The 22,640-nt window shown below is 42.0% G+C and overlaps 1 protein-coding gene across 1 annotated transcript in view; it reads left to right on the top strand.

Moving 5' to 3' along the window:
• Positions 1-22,640, top strand: part of EP300 (EP300 lysine acetyltransferase) — a 92,095-nt gene that overhangs the window by 32,170 nt on the left and 37,285 nt on the right. The window contains exons 3-8 of the mRNA XM_003932837.3: positions 8,102-8,278; positions 9,497-9,758; positions 11,272-11,385; positions 13,080-13,325; positions 19,313-19,406; positions 20,981-21,118. Coding sequence (XP_003932886.1) covers positions 8,102-8,278; positions 9,497-9,758; positions 11,272-11,385; positions 13,080-13,325; positions 19,313-19,406; positions 20,981-21,118 — 1,031 coding nt within the window. The remainder of the gene's footprint in view (positions 1-8,101; positions 8,279-9,496; positions 9,759-11,271; positions 11,386-13,079; positions 13,326-19,312; positions 19,407-20,980; positions 21,119-22,640) is intronic.

Here is a 22,640-nt window from a genome sequence, read left to right as displayed (position 1 = left end):
GATAAAAATTTAGAGTATGCCAGGTAAGTGCTATGGAGAAAAATTAAGGCTCATTGACAACTGCTTGGGAGTGTGGCACTATTCTGCTTATAATCTAAATTTCTTTTAGGAACTGGGTTTATATAGAAGTGAACAAAACAAAAATCCCTGTGCTTGTGGAGCTTTTATTTTGATATGAAGGAGTAATTCAAATTTTAAACTTCCATTAAATGATATTTTATTTCCTTATTATTTTTATTTTTATCTTGAGACAGAGTCTTGCTCTGTTGCCTATGCTAGAGTGCAGTGAGACAGAGTCCTGCTCTGTTGCCTGTGCTAGAGTGCAGTGGCATGATCTTGCCTCACTGTAAACTCTGCCTCCTGGGTTCAGGTGATTCTCCTGCCTCACCCTCCCAAGTAACTGGGACCACAGGTATGTGCCACCATTCCTGGGTAATTTTTGTTTTTAGTAGAGAAGGGATTTCACCATGTTGTCCAGGCTGGTTGTAAACTCCTGACCTCAAGTGATCTGCCCACCTTAGCCTCTCAAGTGCTCGGACTGTAGGTGTAAGCTACCATGCCTGGGCTTATTACCTTTTTCTTTCTTTCTTTCTTTCTTTCTTTCTTTCTTTCTTTCTTTCTTTCTTTCTTTCTTTCTTTCTTTCTTTCTTTCTTTCTTTCTCTTTCTTTCTTTCTTTCTTTCTTTCTTTCTTTCTTTCTTTCTCTTTCTTTCTTTCTTTCTTTCTTTTCTTTCTTTCTTTCTTTCTTTTTCTTTCTTTCTTTCTTTCTTTCTTTTTTTTTGTGAGACGGAGTCTCTCTCTGTTATCCAGGCTGGAGTGCAGTGGCGCAATCTCCACTCACTGCAGCCTCCACCTCCCAGGTTCAAGTGATTCTCCTGCCTCAGCCTCCCAAGTAGCTGGGATTACAGGCACTCACCTCCATGCCTGGCTAATTTTTGTGTTTTTAGTAGAGACGGGGTTTCACCATGTTAGGCTGGTCTCGAACTCCTGACCTTGTGATCCGCTTGCCTGGGCCTCCCAAAATGCTGGGATTACAGCCACCACACCCAGGTGTTTCCTTATTTTAAGTGAACCCACCTATACTGATATTTGTAAAGTACTTATATTAGTGTTTGACAAATGAGGAAGCTTTAAATGTTTAATAAATTTAAAAATCTGGGGCCGGGCGTGGTGGCTCACGCCTGTAATCCCAACGCTTTGGGAGGCTGAGGCAGGCAGATCATGAGGTCAGGAGTTTGAGCCCAACCTGGCCAACATGGTGAAATCCCGTCTCTACTAAAAATACAAAATGTCCCTCCAAATACATAGTTAGGTACTAGGTTTAAAAAAAAAATACAAAAATTAGCTGGGCATGGTTGTGTGTGTCTGCAATCCCAGCTACTCATTAGGCTGAGGCGGAAGAATCCATTGAATTGGAGTCGGTGGTTACAGTGAGCTGAGATCACACCACTGCACTCCAGCCTGGCGACAGAATGAGACTCCGTCTCAAAAAAATAAGTTACGGAGGTTTAGGGTGATGAGATACCAGTTTAAGGCTGGGTATGGTGGTTCACACCTTTAATTATTCCAGACCAGCCCCAGCAACATAGTGAGGCCCCCATCTCTACCAAAAAAAAGTAACTAACTTTCATGGCACACCCACACCAGCAGTTGCCCTTTCATTGTACCAAGTCCTAAAATTATCTTATAGAGTTAATTATATTCATTATATTTCTTAATTCTTCTAAAACTTCTAAGACTTGTGATATTTAAGAATTAGGATTTAAGGTGTAAGGAAATTTTCAGTGAGATTGGATGACTGGAACCCTGCTTGCAAATAACATCAGCTTTTGAACACAGTTCTTTTCATGGACAAATCTGTGGTTCAAAATGTGCAGGCAGGTGGTAACATTACTACTACAGCTGTCTTCTGAAAGCCTGACCCGTGGTGGTTTATGGGAAGAAATTTGGATCGTATTGCCTTTCACCCGAGTCTTTTTTTTTTTTTTTGAGACGGAGTTTCGCTCTTGTTGCCCAGGCTGGAGTGCAATGGCGCGATCTTGGCTCACCACAACCTCCGCCTCCCGGGTTCAGGCAATTCTCCTGCCTCAGCCTCCTGAGTAGCTGGGATTATAGGCACGCGCCACCATGCCCAGCTTATGTTTTGTATTTTTAGTAGAGACGGGGTTTCACCATGTCGACCAGGATGTTCTCGATCTCTTGACCTTGTGATCCACCTGCCTCGGCCTCCCAAAGTGCTGGGATTATAGGCATGAGCCACTGCGCCCGGCCTGCAGAACCCATTTCTTATAGCTGCCTAGAACTGAGTGTGGCTTCCTCACCCTCTACCTTTTCAGTTTAGGGTGGTGGGTAGTTGGACATCTGGAGAGTATTAGCTATGGAGAAAGAAACAAGATGAAATAACTATAGTGTAGCAGAAATTAAATACAAAATATTACTTCCTTATTACATTTAGTGGGGAGAGTAAATAAAGGGATTCAGGAGATAGAAGGGGCAATGATCTGGAGATTGGTTGTTATTTTATTTTCTAACTCCTCAGCAGATTCTGTAGGAGATGGAAAAACAAAAGCTAGAGAAATCTTTTTTGGTTTCAGTGACCAAAAATGTCAGGAAGAAATTACTTCTAGCTGACCAGCAATCAGAGTAGTCTGTGTATTTTGAGCCCATAGTCTGCCATAGAGGAACTTGGAGTTTCCAGGTAATAATGCATCGTGATTGAGGGAACAAGCAGTGTCAGGAACTGGTCAAAATTCAGTTGGTCTAGGCAGGCAAGGCCATGCAATCCTGAAGGACCACATGGTTTTGGGAAATATTTCAATGAAGACATTACATTTATTAGCTAAAGACAACAAGGCAGCTTCAGACTTCCAGCGTTTTGTTCATTTAGATAATGGTACTCTTGAGGGCATAATTTATTGTCTTAGTCTTCTGTTGTCTGTCGTGCAGGTTGTGTGATGGAATGGCTTTCATATTATGTCTATCATGAATTTGCATGCTAATGAGAAACAGGTAAAACAACTCCCCCGTGTATAGATAGGCATATTATTGGAGCCACATTAGATAAATGCCAGTACTTAAAAAAAAAATCATAGGTAGCAGCAGCACTTGGAGCCAAATTTGTTACTACCGAAAGTAGCCTGGACTTCATTTAAATCTGTTTCTGGATTCTATTGCCTCTATCTTACTGGCCATATTTACATAGAGTCAGATTAGTTTTTTTTTTTTTTGAGACAGAGTTTTGCTCTTGTTTTCCAGGCTGGAGTGCAATGGAGCAATCTTGGCTCAACGCAGCCTCCGACTCCTGGGTTCAAGTGATTCTACCTCAGCCTCCCAAGTAGTCTCACCCACAGACAGAGTGAGACTCTTTCTCAAAAAATAGTAATAATAATTTTTTTTTTAATAAAGGCAAACAACTGAACAGATAAAGATGTCATGTTCATATAGATTGGCAGAGTATCGATACTGCATATAATTTAAGAAACAAATTTTAGGCCAGGTGTGGTGGGAGATGCCTGTAATCTCAGCACTCAGACAGAAGGATCACTTGAGACTAGGAGTTAGTAAGCTTTCTACAAAAATAAAAATGAAAATTAGCTGGGCATGGTGGCATGAGCTTGTAGTCCCAGCTACTTGGGAGGCTGAGGTGGGAGAATTGCTTACCCCAGAGGTTGGGAATTATAATGAGCTATGATCATGCCACTGCACTCCAGCCTGGACAAGAGAGTGAGACTCTTACCTTTTAATGGAAAATTTAGAAGAAAAAGATTTTATCAAGAGTTCTATACTTGTGTAAAACAGACAGATGCTTCACAGAGGTAGTAACATTTGATATATCATAAGGATGCGTAGAATCTGCAGGTGTTTCTTAGGTTGTACCATCTAAGGAACCAGACAGAAAATGCCTCTCTGTGGCCGGGCGCAGTGGCTCAAGCCTGTAATCCCAGCACTTTGGGAGGCCGAGGCGGGTGGATCATGAGGTCAAGAGATCGAGACCATCCTGGTCAACATGGTGAAACCCCGTCTGTACTAAAAATACAAAAAAAAAAAAATTAGCTGGGCATGGTGGCACGTGCCTGTAATCCCAGCTACTCAGGAGGCTGAGGCAGGAGAATTGCCTGAACCCAGGAGGCGGAGGTTGCAGTGAGCCAGGATCGCACCATTGCACTCCAGCCTGGGTAACAAGAGCGAAACTCTGCCAAAAAGAAAAGAAAAGAAAAGAAAATGCCTCTCTGTGAACTTGGTATTTATTTCTAGGGCAGCATTAAGGAGTCAAATAGGAAAGGAAATACGCCACTGTTAAGTTGCAGGGAAAAGGAAGAACTTCAAGCAAATGCCGAAGGTTCAAGATGTATAGTACTTTCAGATTTTAAGAAATCAGTACAGGACATAAAAAGATACCATAGATAGGTAGTCAGATTTCACAAAAGCTTTGGTGTACGTACTGTGGGCTTGTTTTTTGTTTATTTGTTTGTTTCATAGAGGCAGGTGAAATTAGACAACAGACAGACCTGTCGTCTACAGTGTACTGGTTTGAATTAAGACAATCACAGTGGGTAGGAATACATGGAAATGATTTTAGTGTATATGTGCTTAGAGGTAGAATTGAAGGACCCTTTGGTCTTGGCAGACAGAGATAGAAATCTGATGAATCCTTTAATTGGGCAATAGCAATAGCAAATTTTTTTTTTTTTTTTTTTGGAGGCAGAGTTTTGCTCTTGTTCCCCAGGCTGGAGTGCCGTGGCTTGATCTCCACTCACTGCAGCCTCCGCTTCCTGGGTTCAAGCAATTCTCCTGCTTCCCCAGTAGCTGAGATTATAGGCGCTTACCACCACACCTTGCTAATTTATGTATTTTTAGTAGAGATGGGGTTTTACCACGTTGGCCAGGCTGGTCTTGAACTCCTGACCTCAGGTGTGATCCGCCTGCCTCCGTCTTCCAAAGTACGGGATTACAGGTGTGAGCCACCATGCCCAGCCAGCTGTAGCATCTTAAATTATTCTGAGTGCTTGCTGAATGTTTCTTTCTCTCTCTCTCTCTCTTTTTTTTTTTTTTTTTGAGACTGAGTTGCACTCTGTTGCCGTGGCTGGAGTGCAGTGGTGCGATTTCGGCTCCCTGCACCCTCCACCTCCTGGGTTCAAGTGATTCTCCTGCCTTAGTCTCCTGAGTAGCTGGGATTACAGATGTGCACCACAATGCCCGGTTAATTGTTACATTTTTAGTAGAGACGGGGTTTGGCCATACTGACCAAGCTGGTCTTGAACTCCTGACCTCGTGATCAGCCCGCCTTAGCCTTCCGAAGTGCTGGGATTACAGGCGTGAGCCACCATGCCCAGTCATGCTTGCCGAATGTTTCTAGCAGTGATGTTCACTTACAATTGGGATCCTATGTGTAATTTGGTAGAAGAGGAGAAAGGGTGGCTGCATACTTTATGTTTGGGATATAAAGTTGACTGCAGTTTGAATTATTTAAAATAATTTTTAAACAGTTTGAAATATTAATGAAAATTCATTTTTATAACTTTCATTATCAGTAAAATATTTGACTTTTGAATAATAAATGCTGTTTTTCGATTTATTATTCTAGTATGATGGCTCCAAGTGAGCTTAACGTGAATATAGAAAAGAACTACTTTTTTTTTTTTGAGACGGAGTTTCACTCTTGTTACCCAGGCTGGAGTGCAATGACACGATCTTGGCTCATCACAACCTCCGCCTCCTGAGTTCAGGCAATTCTCCTGCCTTAGCCTCCTGAGTAGCTGGGATTACAGGCACGCGCCACCATGCCCAGCTAATTTTTTGTATTTTTAGTAGAGACGGGGTTTCACCATGTTGACCAGGATGGTCTCGATCTCTTGACCTTGTGATCCACCCGCCTCGGCCTCCCAAAGTGCTGGGATTACAGGCTTGAGCCACCGCGCCCGGCAAGAACTACTTTTTAAAGTACATATGGGGCCTGACATGGTGGCTCACTCCTATAATGCCAGCACTTAGGAGGCCGAGGTGGACAGATAACTTGAGGCCAGGAGTTCCAGACCAGCCTGGCCAACATGGTGAAACCCCATCTCGACTAAAAATAACAGAAATTAGCTGGGTGTGGTGGCACACTCCTGTAGTCCCAGCTACTCGGGAGGCTGAGGCGGGACAATTCCTTCAACCAGGGAGTTAGAGGTTGCAGTGAACTGAGATTGCACCACTGCACTCCAGCCTAAGCAACAGAGTGAGAATTCAACTAAAAAAGAAAAGAATAATACATAGGGGTTGCGAAGTCAAATGACTTGAAGAGCCAAACAGATAAGTTAGAGCAGGTAGTAGTTTAAAACAGCCAGGAATCGCGTGGAGTCTGGACTTTTGCATGCTATATCTAAAGGATTGAGAATCAGAAGTTTTTAAAAACAGTCTTATCATAAGTGCCTCTAAACAAAAAAGGATATTCCCAAAACATCTATTTTCTACTTTTTTCTTTTCCCCCCGAGGCAGAGTTTTGCTCTGGTTGCCCAGACTGGAGTACAATGGTGTGGTCTTGGCTCACCACAACCTCTGACTCCTGGGTTCAAGCGATTCTCCTACCTCAGCCTTCCAAGTAGCTGGTGTTAAAAACATATGCCACCATGCTCAGCTAATTTTGTATTTTTAGTAGAGATGGGGTTTCACCACGTTGGTCAGGCTGGTCTCGAACTCCTGACCTCAGGTGATCCACCACAGGGGCTTCGCAAAGTGCTGGGATTACAGGTGTGAGCCACCATGCCCAATCAAGTTTTCTGCTTTTTATATAAGCAAAATACAAGAATAATCATTGAAATGAGGCACGGCATGGGGCTTACATTTACAATTTCAGCACTTTGGTAAGCCGATGGGGGAGGATTGTTTGAGCCCAGGACGTTGAGAACAGCTAGGCAACATGGCAAAGACCCTGTCTCTCTTTTTTAATAGTTAGAAAAAAATAAAATCATTTAAATGTTTGAACATGACAAAAGGGTTAGGTGGTTTATTAAGTTGAATTTGCTATATAGTATCATGTGACTTTTAGTGGATATGAATGGCAAACCTTGTTTAGCAGATAGAATTAAATGAAGAGGATTAAAAGTATTTTAAAACACCTTTATTTCAAATATTTATGAAAATATTCCTGTAAATGTGCAATACCCAAGGCCCCTAAATCTTAATCTTGAAAATGTGTTGTTATTAGCATACTTTATATAGTGAGTTTTTTGGCGTTTGTTTTGCAGATAGGGTCTCACTATGTTGCCCAGACTGGAGTGCAGTGCCCTAATCATGCCTCACTTGCAGCCTCAGCCTCCCTGGCTCATGTGATTCTCCTTCTTCAGCCTCCTGAGTAGCTGGGACCACAGGCATAAGTCACCATGCCCGGCCTTTTTTTTTTTTTTTTTTTTTGTATAGATGGGGTTTCACCATGTTGCCCAAGTTGTTCTCAAACTCCTGGCCTCAAGAAACCCCCCCGCCTTGGCCTCTCAAGAGTGGTGGGGTTACAAGTATGAGTCATCAGGCCCTGCTAGGCCTTTGTGACCATAGCTCCCTGCAGCCTCCACCGCCTAGGCTTCAGTGACCCTCCCACTTGAACCTTTCAATTATCTGGGACTGTACGAATGTGCCAAAATGTCCAGCTGATTTTTGTTATTTTTATTACAGGTGGGGTTTTGCCATGTTGCCCAGGCTGTTGTATGTTTTCTCTTTTTCGCTCTTGTTACCCAGGCTGGAGTGCAATGGTGCGATCTCGGCTCACTGCAACCTCCGCCTCCCAGGTTCAGGCAATTCTCCTACCTCAGCCTCCTGAGTAGCTGGGATTACAGGCACACAGCACCATGCCCAGCTAATTTTTTGTATTTTTAGTAGAGACGGAGTTTCACCATGTTGACCAGGATGGTCTCGATCTCTTGACCTTGTGATCCACCTGCCTCGGCCTCCCAAAGTGCTGGGATTATAGGCTTGAGCCACCGCGACCAGCCCTGTCGTGTGTTTTCTGATACAAGCTGAAGATTTCCTTTAAAACTTGTCTTTGCGAACGAGGAAGTAAAATCAGAAAGGGAATAATAATGTCTTAAATTTTATTGCCCATTTTGTTTTCTTTTATTTTTTTCTCTTAGGTGGGAATGATGAACAATCCCAATCCTTATGGTTCACCATATACTCAGAATCCTGGACAGCAGATTGGAGCCAGTGGCCTTGGTCTCCAGATTCAAACAAAGACTGTACTATCAAATAACTTACCTCCATTTGCTATGGACAAAAAGACAGTTCCTGGTGGAGGAATGCCCAACATGGTGAGGACTAATTAATTACAGACTTGTTTTCATACTGGCATTTTGATAAAATAATTGTGGTAAACTTTCACAGCTTCTATTCTATACACTGAGATTTGTATACACTAGAAGTCTAAATCAATAAGTAATTGATGATCCCTGTGAGTCAGAAGACTTGTGCTTCCTTTCCATTTTTCGTAATTTTTTTCCTTGTTGTTGATCAGCGAGCATGTTGATCCAAACAGGAGTAAGTGGAAACAGTGATTTTTTTTTTACTGTTTTTGTGCAAACTGCTAGTAGTAAATGTGTCGCAGTCGGCATTCATGTTCGGAAAAAATTGTCTTATAATTTCTCTTTCAGATGTTTTAGTTTTGTCCCTTCCTTTGTGTCATTATGTTCATGGACTGCCTATATTTCAAATACTCTCCGAAGTCCTGGAGCTATACAGGTGAATGAAACATGTCATCTCTGTCCTGTGAAATGTTCACTATTTTTTTATTTATTTTTTTTTTTTTGAGTCGGAGTCTTGCTCTGTCTCCCAGGCTGGAGTGCAGTGGTGCAATTTTTGGCTCATTGCAACCTCTGCTTCCCGGGTTCAAGCAGTTCTCCTGCCTCGGCCTCCCCCGTAGCTAGGACTACAGGCACATGCTGCCGTGCCCGGTTAATTTTTTGTATTTTTAGGAGAGACAGGGTTTCACCATGTTGCCGAGGCTGTGGAACTGAGTTCTTAGCTCAGGCGATCCGCCCGCCTGGGCCTCCCAAAGTGCTGGGATAACGGGTGTGAGTCACCTGCCCAGCCCAATGTTCACTTTTCAGTTTTAAAAGCTAAATTTCTCCCAGAGCTTAGAAAAAACTAATTTTTCAGTCACCTGAAAAACCCCTCTGCTCAGTCTCCCGAGAAGTTCTTCGTTGCTTTTTAAAACCTAATTTGGGTATGCTTCTGACTATAGACACCTTCTCTCCTTTCCCTCTCCCACTGGAGTTTACCATGTCCTTCTCTCTGCTTTTGCTCTCTGTATATTATCCATAGTTATATCACTTAGTAATACCTTTTTTTGTCTTACTAAATTGAGCTTCTTAAAGGTAGGAGCCATGGTTTATGAATTCCCTGTGGCAAAAAATGGAGTCTGGCTTATAGTATATCAACCATAAAGGTTTTAGTTGAAAATATCCACATCTCTCTTTATTAAGAGGTAGCACATTATGACTCCTGCCGTTAAACATATTGTTATTTCTCAGGGCCAACAGCCAGCCTCGCAGGTCCAGCAGCCAGGCCTGGTGACTCCAGTTGCCCAAGGGATGGGTTCTGGAGCACATACAGCTGATCCAGAGAAGCGCAAGCTCATCCAGCAGCAACTTGTTCTCCTTTTGCATGCTCACAAGTGCCAGCGCAGAGAGCAAGCCAATGGGGAAGTGAGGCAATGCAACCTTCCCCACTGTCGCACAATGAAGAATGTCCTAAACCACATGACACACTGTCAGTCAGGCAAGTCTTGCCAAGGTAAGTGGACTCACAGGGTTGCTATACTTAGCAATTAATTTTTACAGTCAGGGAGAAGGAGGAAAATGTGACCAAGTCTATTTTGTGGTGATGGATATGTTTAGTACCTTAATTGTGGTGTATATGGTGTATATGTATGTACAAAGTCATTAAAATAGGCCAGGCCAGGTGTGGTGGTTCATACTTAAAATCCCAGCACTTTGATAGGCCAAATGGGGAGGATTTCGTGAGGCCACGAATTTGAGACCAGCCTGGACAACATAGTGAGACCTCGCTGGGCATGGTGGTGCAACTGTAGTCCTAGCTGAGGACTAAGAAGGCTGAGGAAGGAGGATTACTTGAGCCCAAGAAGTCAAGGCTGCAGTGGGCTGTGATTGCACCACTGTACTCCAGCCTGGGTGACAGTGCGAGACTACATCTTTTAAAAAAAAAGTCTGGGCGCAGTGGCTTATGCCTGTCATCCCAGCACTTTGAGAGACTGAGACGGGCAGATCAGTTGAGCTCAGGATTCAAGACCAGCCTGGGCAATATGGTGAAACCTCGTCTCTACAAAAATTACAAAAGAAAATCAGCCAGATGCCTGGGTGTGTGCCTATAGTACTTGGGAGACTGAGGTAGGGGGATGGCTTGAGCCCAGGAGGTTAGGGTTGCTGTGATTCAGTCTCATACCACTGCACTCCAGCCTGGGCAATAGCGCCAAACCCTATTTCAAAAAAAAACAACAAAAGTATACATAAATATGTGCAATTTTAAAAATACCTTTTATACCTCAAAGCACGTTTAAAATTCTATTTGTCTAAATGCATCATCACAGTTTACTCGGTAAAGGTCATCTTGGCTGCATCCATTCTATGGCAATTAATGGATAAAGCTGCCATAATAAACAAAATCAATTTTGAGACTCCTTTGGTAATAATGTCTAACCCTATTTTAGGAAATGATAAAAAACACAGTATCATTTTTGTGAGCAAATATCTAAGAATATGGGAAGAGTAGAAATTTAAAAGGTCTTCCCTTGTGCTGATCCTCATAGACTTTGAGTTTTATTTGCCCCAGCATAGCGTAGTTTAAATGTTATTGAGGATTTGCTGACTGTCATGTAGGCAAGTGTTCAATTTAATACAATGTACTATAGTCATTTTTAGCCAATATAATGCAGTTTTTGTGGAGTCATTAAAAATTGTTCTTACAGGTGTGTGTGTCAGAACATTGGTCTAGAGTACATTTGCTTAAAGTAGGTTGTATAGCATGATGGTAGAAAATGAGGGCTCTAGAGCCAGACTCCTTGAGGTTGAGTCTCACTTTGAGTACTCTGACTTTGTGCAAATTGCTTACCCATTCTTTTGTTTTCTTGAGTATAAATTCTGAGTATTAATAGGAGCTATACCTTATAGGGCTGTTATGAAGATGAAATAAGTTAGTGCATTTATAGTACTTACTAAGTGGTCAGCAAGTTAGCTATTATTAATGTAAAAGCATAACCTGCTCTTGAAAAAAATTTTCTTCTCTTTAGTGGCACACTGTGCATCTTCTCGACAAATCATTTCACACTGGAAGAATTGTACAAGACATGATTGTCCTGTGTGTCTCCCCCTCAAAAATGCTGGTGATAAGAGAAATCAACAGCGTAAGTGATGAAGTCTTTGAAGGTTTATATGAGAAGTTTTTGAAGTCTCACCAGTGTCATTTATAATACTTCTTGATTATGTGAGGGACCTGTGGTGTTGTACTATGTTGAAAAAGTGTTCTTTTCCCCTTTTAATTTTTCTGTATTCCTCATATTAGTGCATAGAATTGAACTACTTAGGGAGTTTGAAGCTACAGTGAACTGTGGTTATGCTACTGCCCTCTAGCCTGGGTGATGGAGTGAGACCTTGCCTCAATTTAAGAAACAAAAAAAAGACCAGTGCAGTGGCTCACACCTGTCATCCAAACAGTTTTGGAGACCAAGGCAAGAGGATTGCTTGAGGCCAGAAGTTCAGCCTAGGCAACTTAGCAAGACCTTGTATCTTCCAAAAAATGTAAAAATTAACTGTGTGTGGTGTATGCCTGGGTGAGATGAGAGGATTGCTTGAACTCAGGAGTTGGAGATTTCAGTGAGCTATGATTGTGCCACAGCAGTCCAGCCTGGGTGACACAGTAATACTCTGTTTCAAAAAAAAGAATTGAACTGCTTAACATCTAAAATAACATCCGAGGACTCTCAATATTCATTCTTTTTTTTTTTTTTTTTTTTTTTTTTAGACAGAGTCTTGCTCTTTCACTAGGCTAGAGTGCAGTAGCACGATCTGAGCTCACTGCAACCTCCTTCTCCCAGATTCAAGTGATTCCGCTGCCTCAGCCTCCTGAGTAGCTGGGGCTATAGGCGCAAACCACCACACCTAGCTAATTTTTTGTTATTTTAGTAGAGACGGGGTTCCACCATGGCCAGGATGGTTCTCAATCTCCTGACCTCATGATCCGCCCGCTTTGACCTCCCAAAGTGCTAGGATTACAGGCATGAGCACCCGCACCCAGCCTCAATAGTCATTCTTTCGACAAACAGCAAATAGGTAAATTTATGTTCTGCTTTGAACATATGAAAATTCGAAGAATAGTGCTTTGGTATTGGGCAAGTTACACTTTGATACTTGTGATCTAAACATTCTAGTACTTGGAAATTATTTAAAAGGAAAAAATTGGGGATTATTTTTATAATATTGGGATAAAGAAGAACTTTTAAGAGAAAAGACAAGTAAAAATATTAACATTTTAAAACTGTAGCTACCATATTTCTGTAGCAATAAAACTTTAAACTTTTAGGGTTAAAGGACAAATTTTGGAAGTATATGTACAGCATATGAAAATAGAATTACATTTTATAACAAAATTCGGAATAGGAAATAGACAATTCAGTAGGGTTGAGAGGAGAGAGGGGAACTCCCATATAATTCACTATTAAATTAAGAAGAGAAATAGGTACTATTTCTCTTTTGTGGTGTTGGCAGAAATGATGCTGCCAGGTGATGTCAGTTGAATGGCTCTAAAGCATTCATACAGTGTTGGTTGGAACATTAATAAAGCCCTTTGGGAAGGCTGTTCGGCATTCAGAATCAAAAGCCTTTTATACCAGTGGTCCACTTTTATCAATCAGTTCTGCAACTAGAAATTTCTACAAGGAAATAATGGAAGACAAGATTCATGTACTAAGATGTTTCATAATTACATAACAATTTTGTGTGCGTGTGTGTGTGTGTGTGTGTGTGTTTAATTTACTCAGACATGTTAGTCTTCTTTTCTCACCAATGGTAATGTAATACTATGTCTTTTGTTTTTTTGTAGCAATTTTGACTGGAGCACCTGTTGGACTTGGAAATCCTAGCTCTCTAGGGGTGGGTCAACAGTCTACCCCCAACCTAAGTACTGTTAGTCAGATTGATCCCAGCTCTATAGAAAGAGCCTATGCAGCTCTTGGACTACCCTATCAAGTAAATCAGATGCCAACACAACCCCAGGTGCAAGCAAAGAACCAGCAGAATCAGCAGTCTGGGCAGTCTCCCCAAGGCATGCGGCCCATGAGCAACATGAGTAAGTTTGTGTCATCCTAATAACATGGTTTTGGTTGTGTTGGTAGATGACATCTATGAATGGAGGGTGGTTAGCTTATTCTTACTTTTTCTGCTAGATGATTAATTTTTGAAGTAACTTTTTTTTTTTTTTTTTTTGGAGACCCTGTCACCCAGGCTGGAGTGCAGTGGCGCACTGCAACCTCTGCCTTCCCAGTTCAAGTGATTCTCCTGTCTGAACCTCCCAAGTAGCTGGGATCACAGGCGCCTGCCGTCATGCCTAGCTAATTTTTTTTTTTTTTTTTGTATTTTTAATAGAGATGGGGTTTCACCATATTGGCCAGGCTGGTCTTGAGCTCCTGACCTCAAGTGATCCTCCTGCCTCTACCTCCCAAATTGCTGAGATTACAGGTGTGAGCCACTGTTCCCAGCCTGAAGTAATTTTTTAAAGATTACAGTTTAGCTGGGGCACGGTGGCTCAAGCCTGTAATCCCAGCACTTTGGGAGGCCGAGGTGGATGGATCACAAGGTCAAGAGATCGAGACCATCCTGGTCAACATGGTGAAACCCCGTCTCTACTAAAAATACAAAACATTAGCTGGGCATGGTGGCACGTGCCTGTAATCCCAGCTACCCAGGAGGCTGAGGCAGGAGAATTGCCTGAACCCAGGAGGCAGAGGTTGCAGTGAGCCGAGATCGCGCCATTGCACTCCAGCCTGGGTAGCAAGAGTGAAACTCCGTCTCAAAAAAAAAAAAATTATTACAGTTTAAAAGGTCTCTTACAATTCATCTGTAAGAGGTAACCGCCATTGGTTTGTATCTTCGTTGATCCCTTTTTTGCATTATATGAGTTTAGATTTGCAGAAGTGAGATCCCATGTATTATTACACAACAACTTTCTTTAATACTGTGTAGACATCGTTCATAGTCAGTACGCCATGTATCGTTTTAAGTGGTTGTATAGTGTGTCATTCTATGTAACAGTCTTGGCTTTTGTTTTTTGTTAGTTTTTAAGATAGATTCTCACTCTGTCGACAGGCTGGAGTGCAGGGGCACAATCTCGGCTAACTGCAGCCTCCACCTGTCAGGTTCAAGCGATTCTCCTACCTCAGCCTCCCGAGTAGCTGGGACTGCTATAACCAGCTACTATATATATCCATAAACACACACACACACACACACACTTACTTTTTCACTCTGACTGTAGTAGCCACCGTGCCCAGCTAATTTTTGTGTTTTTAGTAGAGATGGGGTTTCACTTATGTTGGCCAGGCTGGTCTCGAACTCCTGACCTGGTGATCCACCTGCCTCTGCATCCCAAAGTATTGGGAGTACAGGCGTGAGCCATCACACCCGGCCTAACGATCTTTTACAGATGGACATTGAGATCTCCAATTATTTAGCTTTTTAAAGCTGTATAATAGAAATTGTTGTGTTTTGACTTGAGGCATTTTGGCTTGAAATGTGTAGAAATGAGTGTAGTTGTTGGTAATGATTATTTCCATGTGTTTGGCAGGAGGAATAGTATGCCTTTTCAAATAGGTGTTTTCTGTTTTGTTTTTTTTTCTTGATGTGGAGTTTCGCTCTTGTTGCCCAGGCTAGAGTGCAGTGGTGTGATCTCGGCTCACTGCAACCTCTACCTCCTGGGTTCAGGCAATTCTCCTGCCTCAGCCTCCCAAGTAGCTTGGGTTTACAGGCATGAGCCACCACGCCCGGCTAATTTTTGTATTTTTAGTAGAGATGGGCTTTCACCATGTTGGCCAGGCTGGTCTTGAACTCCTGGCCTTGGCCTGCCTTGGCCTGCCTCGGCCTCCCAAAGTACTGGGGTTACAGGTGTGAGCTACCACGCTTGGCTCAAATAGTTTTTTTAATGACTTGTTTGCCTCACTTCTTGTTGTATGACTGAGAGAGAAGAGGAAGAAGTGTTCCAATATCCTAATGTGGGGATATATGTATGTTTCTTTGATTGCATATGATAAAAGTGGGAGATTTGTTCTGTCTTACCACTCTGCTGTCAAGCAGTTTAAATATCTAAACTATTTTGTTTGAGTAGTTAGACATCTAGCATTGTAAAGATGGGGTCTTGTCCAGGCTGGTCTGGAACTCCTGGGTTCAACCACTTCTCCTGTCTTGGCCTCCCCACGTGCTTTGATTACAGGCATGAGCCACTGCACCTGCCCTAAGTTTTGTTTTTTTTTTTGTTGTTGTTTTTCCCCTTGAGACGGAGTCTCACTGTGTTGTCCAGGCTGGAGTGCAGTGGCACAGTCTTGGCTTACTACAGCTTCTGCCTCCCAGGTTCAAGCAGTTCTTGCCTCAGCCTCCCGAGTAGCTTGCATTGCAGGTGCCCGCCACCATCCCCAGCTAATTTATTTTTTATTATTATCACTATTTTTTTTTTGTAGAGACAGGGTTTCTCCATATTGGCCAGGCTGGCCTTGAACCAACCTGACCTCTGGTGATCCACAGGCCCCTGCCTCCCAAAGTGCTGGGATTATAGGCTTGAACCACCACGTCCAGCCCAGCTATGACTATTTTAGATAGTCATGCTAATGCGTATTACCAGACCATTTCTACTTTAATATTACTTATATTCTTCATTCCTGCCCTGTTGTTATTGTTTATTACTTGGTCCGTTTATTTCATTCTTTTTTTTTCTTTTTTTCTGATTTCATTCTTGAAAGCAGCATTTTCAAAGAGGATGTTTTCTTGATTTTTACCTAATCGGGAACTTAGATAAGTTTTCTTAGATAAATTTTGGATAACTAGAAACGTGTGTGTGTGAGAGAGAAAGAGAAAAAGAGACTGAGACTGAGACTGACTGGATCTTGCTTTGTCACCCAGGCTGGAATGCAGTAGCGCGATCTTGGCTTACTGCTACCTCTGCCTCCTTGTCTCAAGCCATTCTCCCACCTCATCCTCTCAAGTAGCTGGGACCACACATGTGCACCACCACACCTGGCTAATTTTTATGTGTTTTATAGAGACAGGATTTCGTCAGTGCTGACTTGTAAAATAATTATTGAGTGACCAGTTTTTAAGCAGGACTAAGAAATGGAATGAGGAGCAATCCTGCCTTTTCAGGCCTCCTTTCACCTCTTCTGTATTGAAGAATATGTACAGGGGTAATGGAAAGTTGGACCTGGAGATGATCATATTTTCCCCTCTTGTTTTATATCTTTTGTCTTGGACTCAGCATTGCTTTTTTCTCTCCCATTCTGTGTTGTGCAGAATGTGCCTTGCCTTCTTCCTTAATTTTTAGGATGTTGACCTTAGGTGGTTGTTTTCCCCTGGCCTAAAATTTTATTATTGTAATTGAGTAGTTCCCTTTTATTTTTCAAACTTCTATGTGTAGTTCCTATTATAGCTCTTTTCCTTTCCATGTATTATCTACCTATGTACTTCTTATATACACAGAATTATTTGAATGATAGTTTTGGGGGATATTCTTTTCCCCATTTCTTGGTTGTCTTTTTATTTTAGAATTAGGTTTAAGATTATTCAGACCATCCTGGTCAACATGGTGAAACCCCGTCTCTACTAAAAATACAAAAAAAATTAGCTGGGCATGGTGGCATGTGCCTGTAATCCCAGCTACTCAGGAGGCTGAGGCAGGAGAATTGCCTGAACCCAGGAGGCGGAGGTTGCAGTGAGCCGAGATCGCGCCATTGTACTCCAGCCTGGGTAACAAGAGCGAAACTGCGTCTCAAAAAAAAAAAGATTATTCGAGTTTCCTTTTTTTTTTTTTTTTTAATTTAAATTTCTTCAGTTAATAATATCTTTGTAGTAATAATTGTCTTTGTGAACAAGAACCTCTAGACCTGGAGACTTTGGAGAGAATGTGTTGTTGTGTTTTTATATATCAGCAGATGTCACTAAGATAAGCAAATTCATGTACAGTGTAATCAGTCTTTCATTTCATTGCAGTAAACAAATTTGTATTAGATATAATTTATCTACAAATGTGATTTTCACACAAGATTTTTACAGTAACACATAATGATGTGTTCTAGTTGGAAATAGTTCTAGTTGGAAAAGACGACTTGTAACAGCTAAATTTCAGAGAACTAGCCTGATAATGTTAGAAGGAAAATTTTGTCCAGGCACAGTAACTCATGCCTATCACAGTAACTCATGGGAGGCCAAAGTGGGAGGATTACTTGAACCCAGGAGTTTCAGGATGCTGTTGTCATCATGTGCCTGCATTCCAACCTGGGTGACAGAGTGAGACTTTGTCTCAAAAGCAAAGCAATGAAGGAAAGTTCATCCTAAGCATTTAGGGAGCATGATGAATGAAGGCAGAAGCATTTCTCTTCATTAAAAATGATTTGTAAATTGAGCCAGTTATTTTCATTTTAGTGGGAAGTTTTGTTTTTAACTAAGAATAACTTGAGGGGGTGTATTAATAGAACTGTATCAAAAGTCTTTTAACTACATGAAAAGTTGGTTTGATGTGAGTGTTGCCGTTGGTTTAGTGATTTTTTTAACGTTGAACAACATGGGTTTGAATGTGTTTAGTTTTTCTTTTTTGTTTGTTTTTTTTTGTTTGTTTGGTTTATCTCTCCAGTCACTTAAGATGTTTTTAGTGTTTAAAGCAATAGAATATACAGCCAGGCGTGGTGGCTTATGCCCGTAATCCCAACACACTGGGAGGCCAAAACAGGAGGATTGCTTGAGCATAGGCGTTTGAGACCAGCCTGGGCAACATAGTGAGTAGCCCCATCTCTCTTTATTTTTTGAAGTGGAGTCTCACTCTGTCAGTGCAATGGCATGGTCTTGGCTCACTGCACCCTCTTCCTCCCAGGTTCAGGCGATTCTCCAGCCTCAGCCTCCTGTGTAGCTGGGACCACAGGCATGTTCCATCACACCCAGCTAATTTTTATATTTTTAGGAGAGACGGGGATTCACTGTGTTGGCCAGGCTGGTCTCGAACTCCTGACCTCATAATCTGCCCTACTCAGCCTCCCAAAGGGCTGGGATTATAGGCGTTAGCAACTGTACCCAGCCTTCATCTCTTTTTTTTGTTTTTTGAGACAAAGTCTTGTTCTGTCACCCAGGCTGGAGTGTAGTGGGCACAGTCCTGGCTCACTGCAACCCCACCTCCTGGGGGGTTCAAGTGATTCTCCTGCCTCAGCCTCCTGAGTAGCTGGGGTTACAGGTACCTGCCACCACACCCAGGTAATTTTTGTATTTTTAGTAGAGATGGGGTTTCACCTTGTTGGTCAGGCTGATCTCAAACTTCCGACCTCATGAACCACCCACCTCAGTCTCCCAAAGTGCTGGGATTATAGGTGTGAGCCACCAAGCCCAGCCCCATCTCTATTTTCAAAAAGAAAGAAATTGGGTATTCATTAAAGGTGTTAATTGAAAAAGTAATGTATGCACATTAGAGCTATTCAAGCCATTTTGAAGGAGTGTTGGAATATCGATAAAATGTTTTTGTTTCACCTGCATACTGCTTTGTGTGTGTGTCTCTCTGTAAGGATCACTATACTTAGGTTCCTATATCCCTACATGCATTTTTATTGCTTATGGAAGCATCTGCATGTATAGGATTCTTTGCTCCTTCTATACATATGTAACTGTAAGACATCAAAAGTGGAAATTCTAAGAATATATGCATGAATGTTTTTACTTGCCAAATAGCTCTTCCAAGAGATTATCAGTTTATACATCTGTGCATTTTGGTTGAAAATGTGTATTTCCACACATCACTCTCAACACTTGATTTAGAAAACCAACTTCTAAAAGCTTTGAGAATTTCATACATGAAAATATGTTTTAAGTTTAACTGTAAGTGTTGTGCATATTTGCTTTTTTTTTAAAGTTACTGTATTTCATTTTTTATAATTTACTGTTGGGTGGTACTTCAGATCAGCCTTTATATTGCCAATTATTTATTGTATGTGCTGCTAATATTTTTTCTGATTTGTCATTTGTTGACTTCATGGTGTTTATTGTATGGTGGCTGTTGGATTTATTTCTGTTTTTTGTTATTTCGTTTTGTCTTAGGTGCTAGTCCTATGGGAGTAAATGGAGGTGTAGGAGTTCAAACGCCGAGTCTTCTTTCTGACTCAATGTTGCATTCAGCTATAAATTCTCAAAAGTAAGTCGTCATGGTTCATACACTGGGTCACATTACAAATACTGGTTAACAACTCCTTGTTTGAGTTTTTAACTTAGTTCCCAGGTTTGTGGATGTCCTTGAATACAGACAGATGTTTAAGTCCATTCTTTCTTCCTTCTGCAGTCTTATTCGAAATTGTATTGATTATCTAGAGTAGCCTAGACCATCCCTAATATAGCAGGATGTTGACAAGGTTACAGCTCTATTAGAATGAGTTTGCCTTATCCTGATGTTAAGAATTAGTCCACCAGCATGGGCAATATGTCAAGACCTCTTCCCTACAAGAAAATACTAAAAAGGTAGCTAGGTGTGGTGGTGTGCACTTGAGCTTGGGAGGTCAAGGCTGTGGTGAGTGGTGATTACACCACTGCACCCCAGTCTGAGTGACAGTGAGACTCTGTCTTAAAAAATAATAATGTTTTTCTTTAAAAAAAAAAAGAATTAGTCCATTATCCAAAGGATTCCCTGAGATGAGCTGTGTTAAAATGGCAGCTTAGTCTAATAACACAAGACTTAGAAAACTTAATCTGGACCGGGCATGGCAGCTCACCTGTAATCCCAGCACTTTGGGAGGCTGAGGCAGGTAGATCGCTTGACCTTAGGAGTTCAAGACCAGCCTGGACAAAATGGTGAAATCTTGTCTCTGCTTAAAATACAAAAATTTGCCTGGTGTGGTGGTACACACCTCTAATCCCAGCTACTCAGGATGCTGAGGCAGGAGAATCACTTGAACCCGGGACGCAGAGGTTGCAGTTAGTCAAGATCACGCCACTGCACTCCTGCCTGAGCAACAGGATGAGACTCTGTACAAAAAATGGCCAGGCCCAGTGGCTCATGCCTGTAATTCCAGCATTTTGGGAGGCTGAGGCAGGTGGATTACTTTAGGTGAGAAGTTTGAGACCAGCCTAGCCAACATGGTCAAACCCCGGCTCTGCTAAAATAGAAAAATTAGCTGGACATGGTGGCAGGTGCCTATAATCCCAGCAACTCGGGAGGCTGAGGCAGGAGAATTGCAAGAATCCAGGAAGTGGAAGTTGCAGTGAGCTGGAATTGCCCCACTATACTCCAGCCTGCACGACAGAGCCAGAGTCCCATCTCAAAAACAAAATACAAAAAATATTAGCTGGGCATGGTGATGCATGCCTGTAATCCAAGCCGCTTGGGAGGCTAAGGCACAAGAATTGCCTGAACCTGGGAGGCAGAGGTTACAGTGAGGTGAGATTGCGCCACTGCACTCCAGCCTGGGCAACAGAACAAGATTGTGTGTCCAAAAAAAAAAAGGCATAACAAAACCCAGATTAAGTCTTACGTTATCTTGTGTTAGGACCTCATTCTGTCCCCCAAAGAAAGAAATAAAACTACCTCACACCGGTATGAACATGCACACTTTAAAGTCAGTCTAGTCACATAGTTCTCCCTGCCCATCTCCTTAATGCAAATAAACATGACTTAGTGTATTGGTCCCATTACAGTAATCAGTCAGCTTGAATTAAATGAGGTCTTCTTTCTCCTACCCTTCTTCACTAAAACTATTTGGTGACCCCTTTTTGAAGCCCAATGATGAGTGAAAATGCCAGTGTGGCCTCCCTGGGTCCTATGCCAACAGCAGCTCAACCATCCACTACTGGAATTCGAAAACAGTGGCATGAAGATATTACTCAGGATCTTCGAAATCATCTTGTTCACAAACTGTAAGTAAGATTGTGGACATGTCTCATTCATAGATGTCATGCTAACATGCTATCAATCTCCCAGGCATTTAACTACCAAAGGAATATTAGCAGTTTTTCTGTAGCCTGGCCAATGATGTTAATACTTCTACTCTTGTGGAATTCTTGCTGCTGCTGCTTTTTTCCTTCTCAACCTTTCTCACCATCTATAGTCTTTCAGCTTTAATAGTGTGTGGACTGTTCTATCTAGTGCCGTTAATTAACATATTAATTAAAAATTTGTTTTTAGTCATTGCCTTTGCAAAACTTGTAAGAAAAACTAGGCCTCAGCTCATTAAAATATTGTGGTGGTAACATCCTTTTCTGTTACTCCTTGTAAAGTTTTTTTATTGAGACAGAGTCTCACTCTGTTGCCTAGGCTGGAATGCCGTGGCTGAATTCCAGCTCACTGCAGACTCTGCCTCCTGGATTCCAGTGATTGTCCCACCTCTGCCTCTTGGGTAGCTGGGACTACAGGCATGCGCCACCATACCTGGCTAATTTTTGTATTTTTAGTAGAGATGGGATTTCACCATGTAGGCCAGGCTGGTCACGAACTCCTGACCTCAAGTGACCCACCCACCTTGGCCTCCCAAAGTGCCAGAATTACAGGTGTGAGCCACGGCGCCCAGCCTAGTGAAGCTTTTATTATGTTGAAAAGTTGAATCTGATAGGGTTGTCTCTCTGGTCTTTTCGTCCTTCAGATGTGCACATGGCAGTTTATTTTTTGAGAAGTTGGTATATTTCATGCACTGTCCCCTCACAAACACCATCTTAATCTAAAAAGTTCTTGTCAGATGAAGGAAGGGAAGGCATACAGAGCAGGGAAATGAAATGTGCTCAGCATCACAAAAAGGTTGAGCTTGGACCTCACTGGTGACAGAGTTTACCGTTCAAACACCATGCTGTATTTTTTTCTTGGAGTCTTTTCATTTCAGTTCCACTTAATAGCAGGGTATTCTTGACTGTATCCATATTTTTTAATTGATTGGGGAACTATTTAGCATCATGTTTTAATTTGTTTTTATGTTACATCAGATTATCAATCATATGTTTCATTTTGGAATTCTTTTTTTTTTTTTTCCTTTTCCCAGAGAAACTCATGCTTGCTAATAATTTGGGATTTTTTTTTTTTTTTTTTTTTTTTTAAGTAGAGTGTTGCTCTGTTGCCCTGGCTGGAGTGCAGTGGCACGATCTTGGCTCACTGCAACCTCCATCCTCTGGGTTCAAGTGATTTTTTTGTCTCAGCCTCCCCAGTAGCTGGGGTTACAGGTGAGTGCCACCTCACCCGGCTGATTTTTGTATTTTTAGTAGAGATGGGGTTTTGCCATGTTGGCCAGGTTGGTCTCAAACTCCTGGCCTCGCCGGGCACAGTGGCTCAAGCCTGTAATCCCAACACTTTGGGAGGCCGAGGCGGGTGGATCACGAGGTCAAGAGATCGAGACCATCCTGGTCAATATGGTGAAACCCCGTCTCTACTAAAAATACAAAAAAATTAGCTGGG

The sequence above is a fragment of the Saimiri boliviensis genome, chromosome 21 (genome assembly GCF_048565385.1).
Source record: "Saimiri boliviensis isolate mSaiBol1 chromosome 21, mSaiBol1.pri, whole genome shotgun sequence".
Lineage (NCBI taxonomy): Eukaryota > Metazoa > Chordata > Mammalia > Primates > Cebidae > Saimiri > Saimiri boliviensis.
The sequence above is the reverse complement of the archived record's forward strand: the minus strand, read 5'-3'. Positions and strand labels throughout refer to the sequence as shown.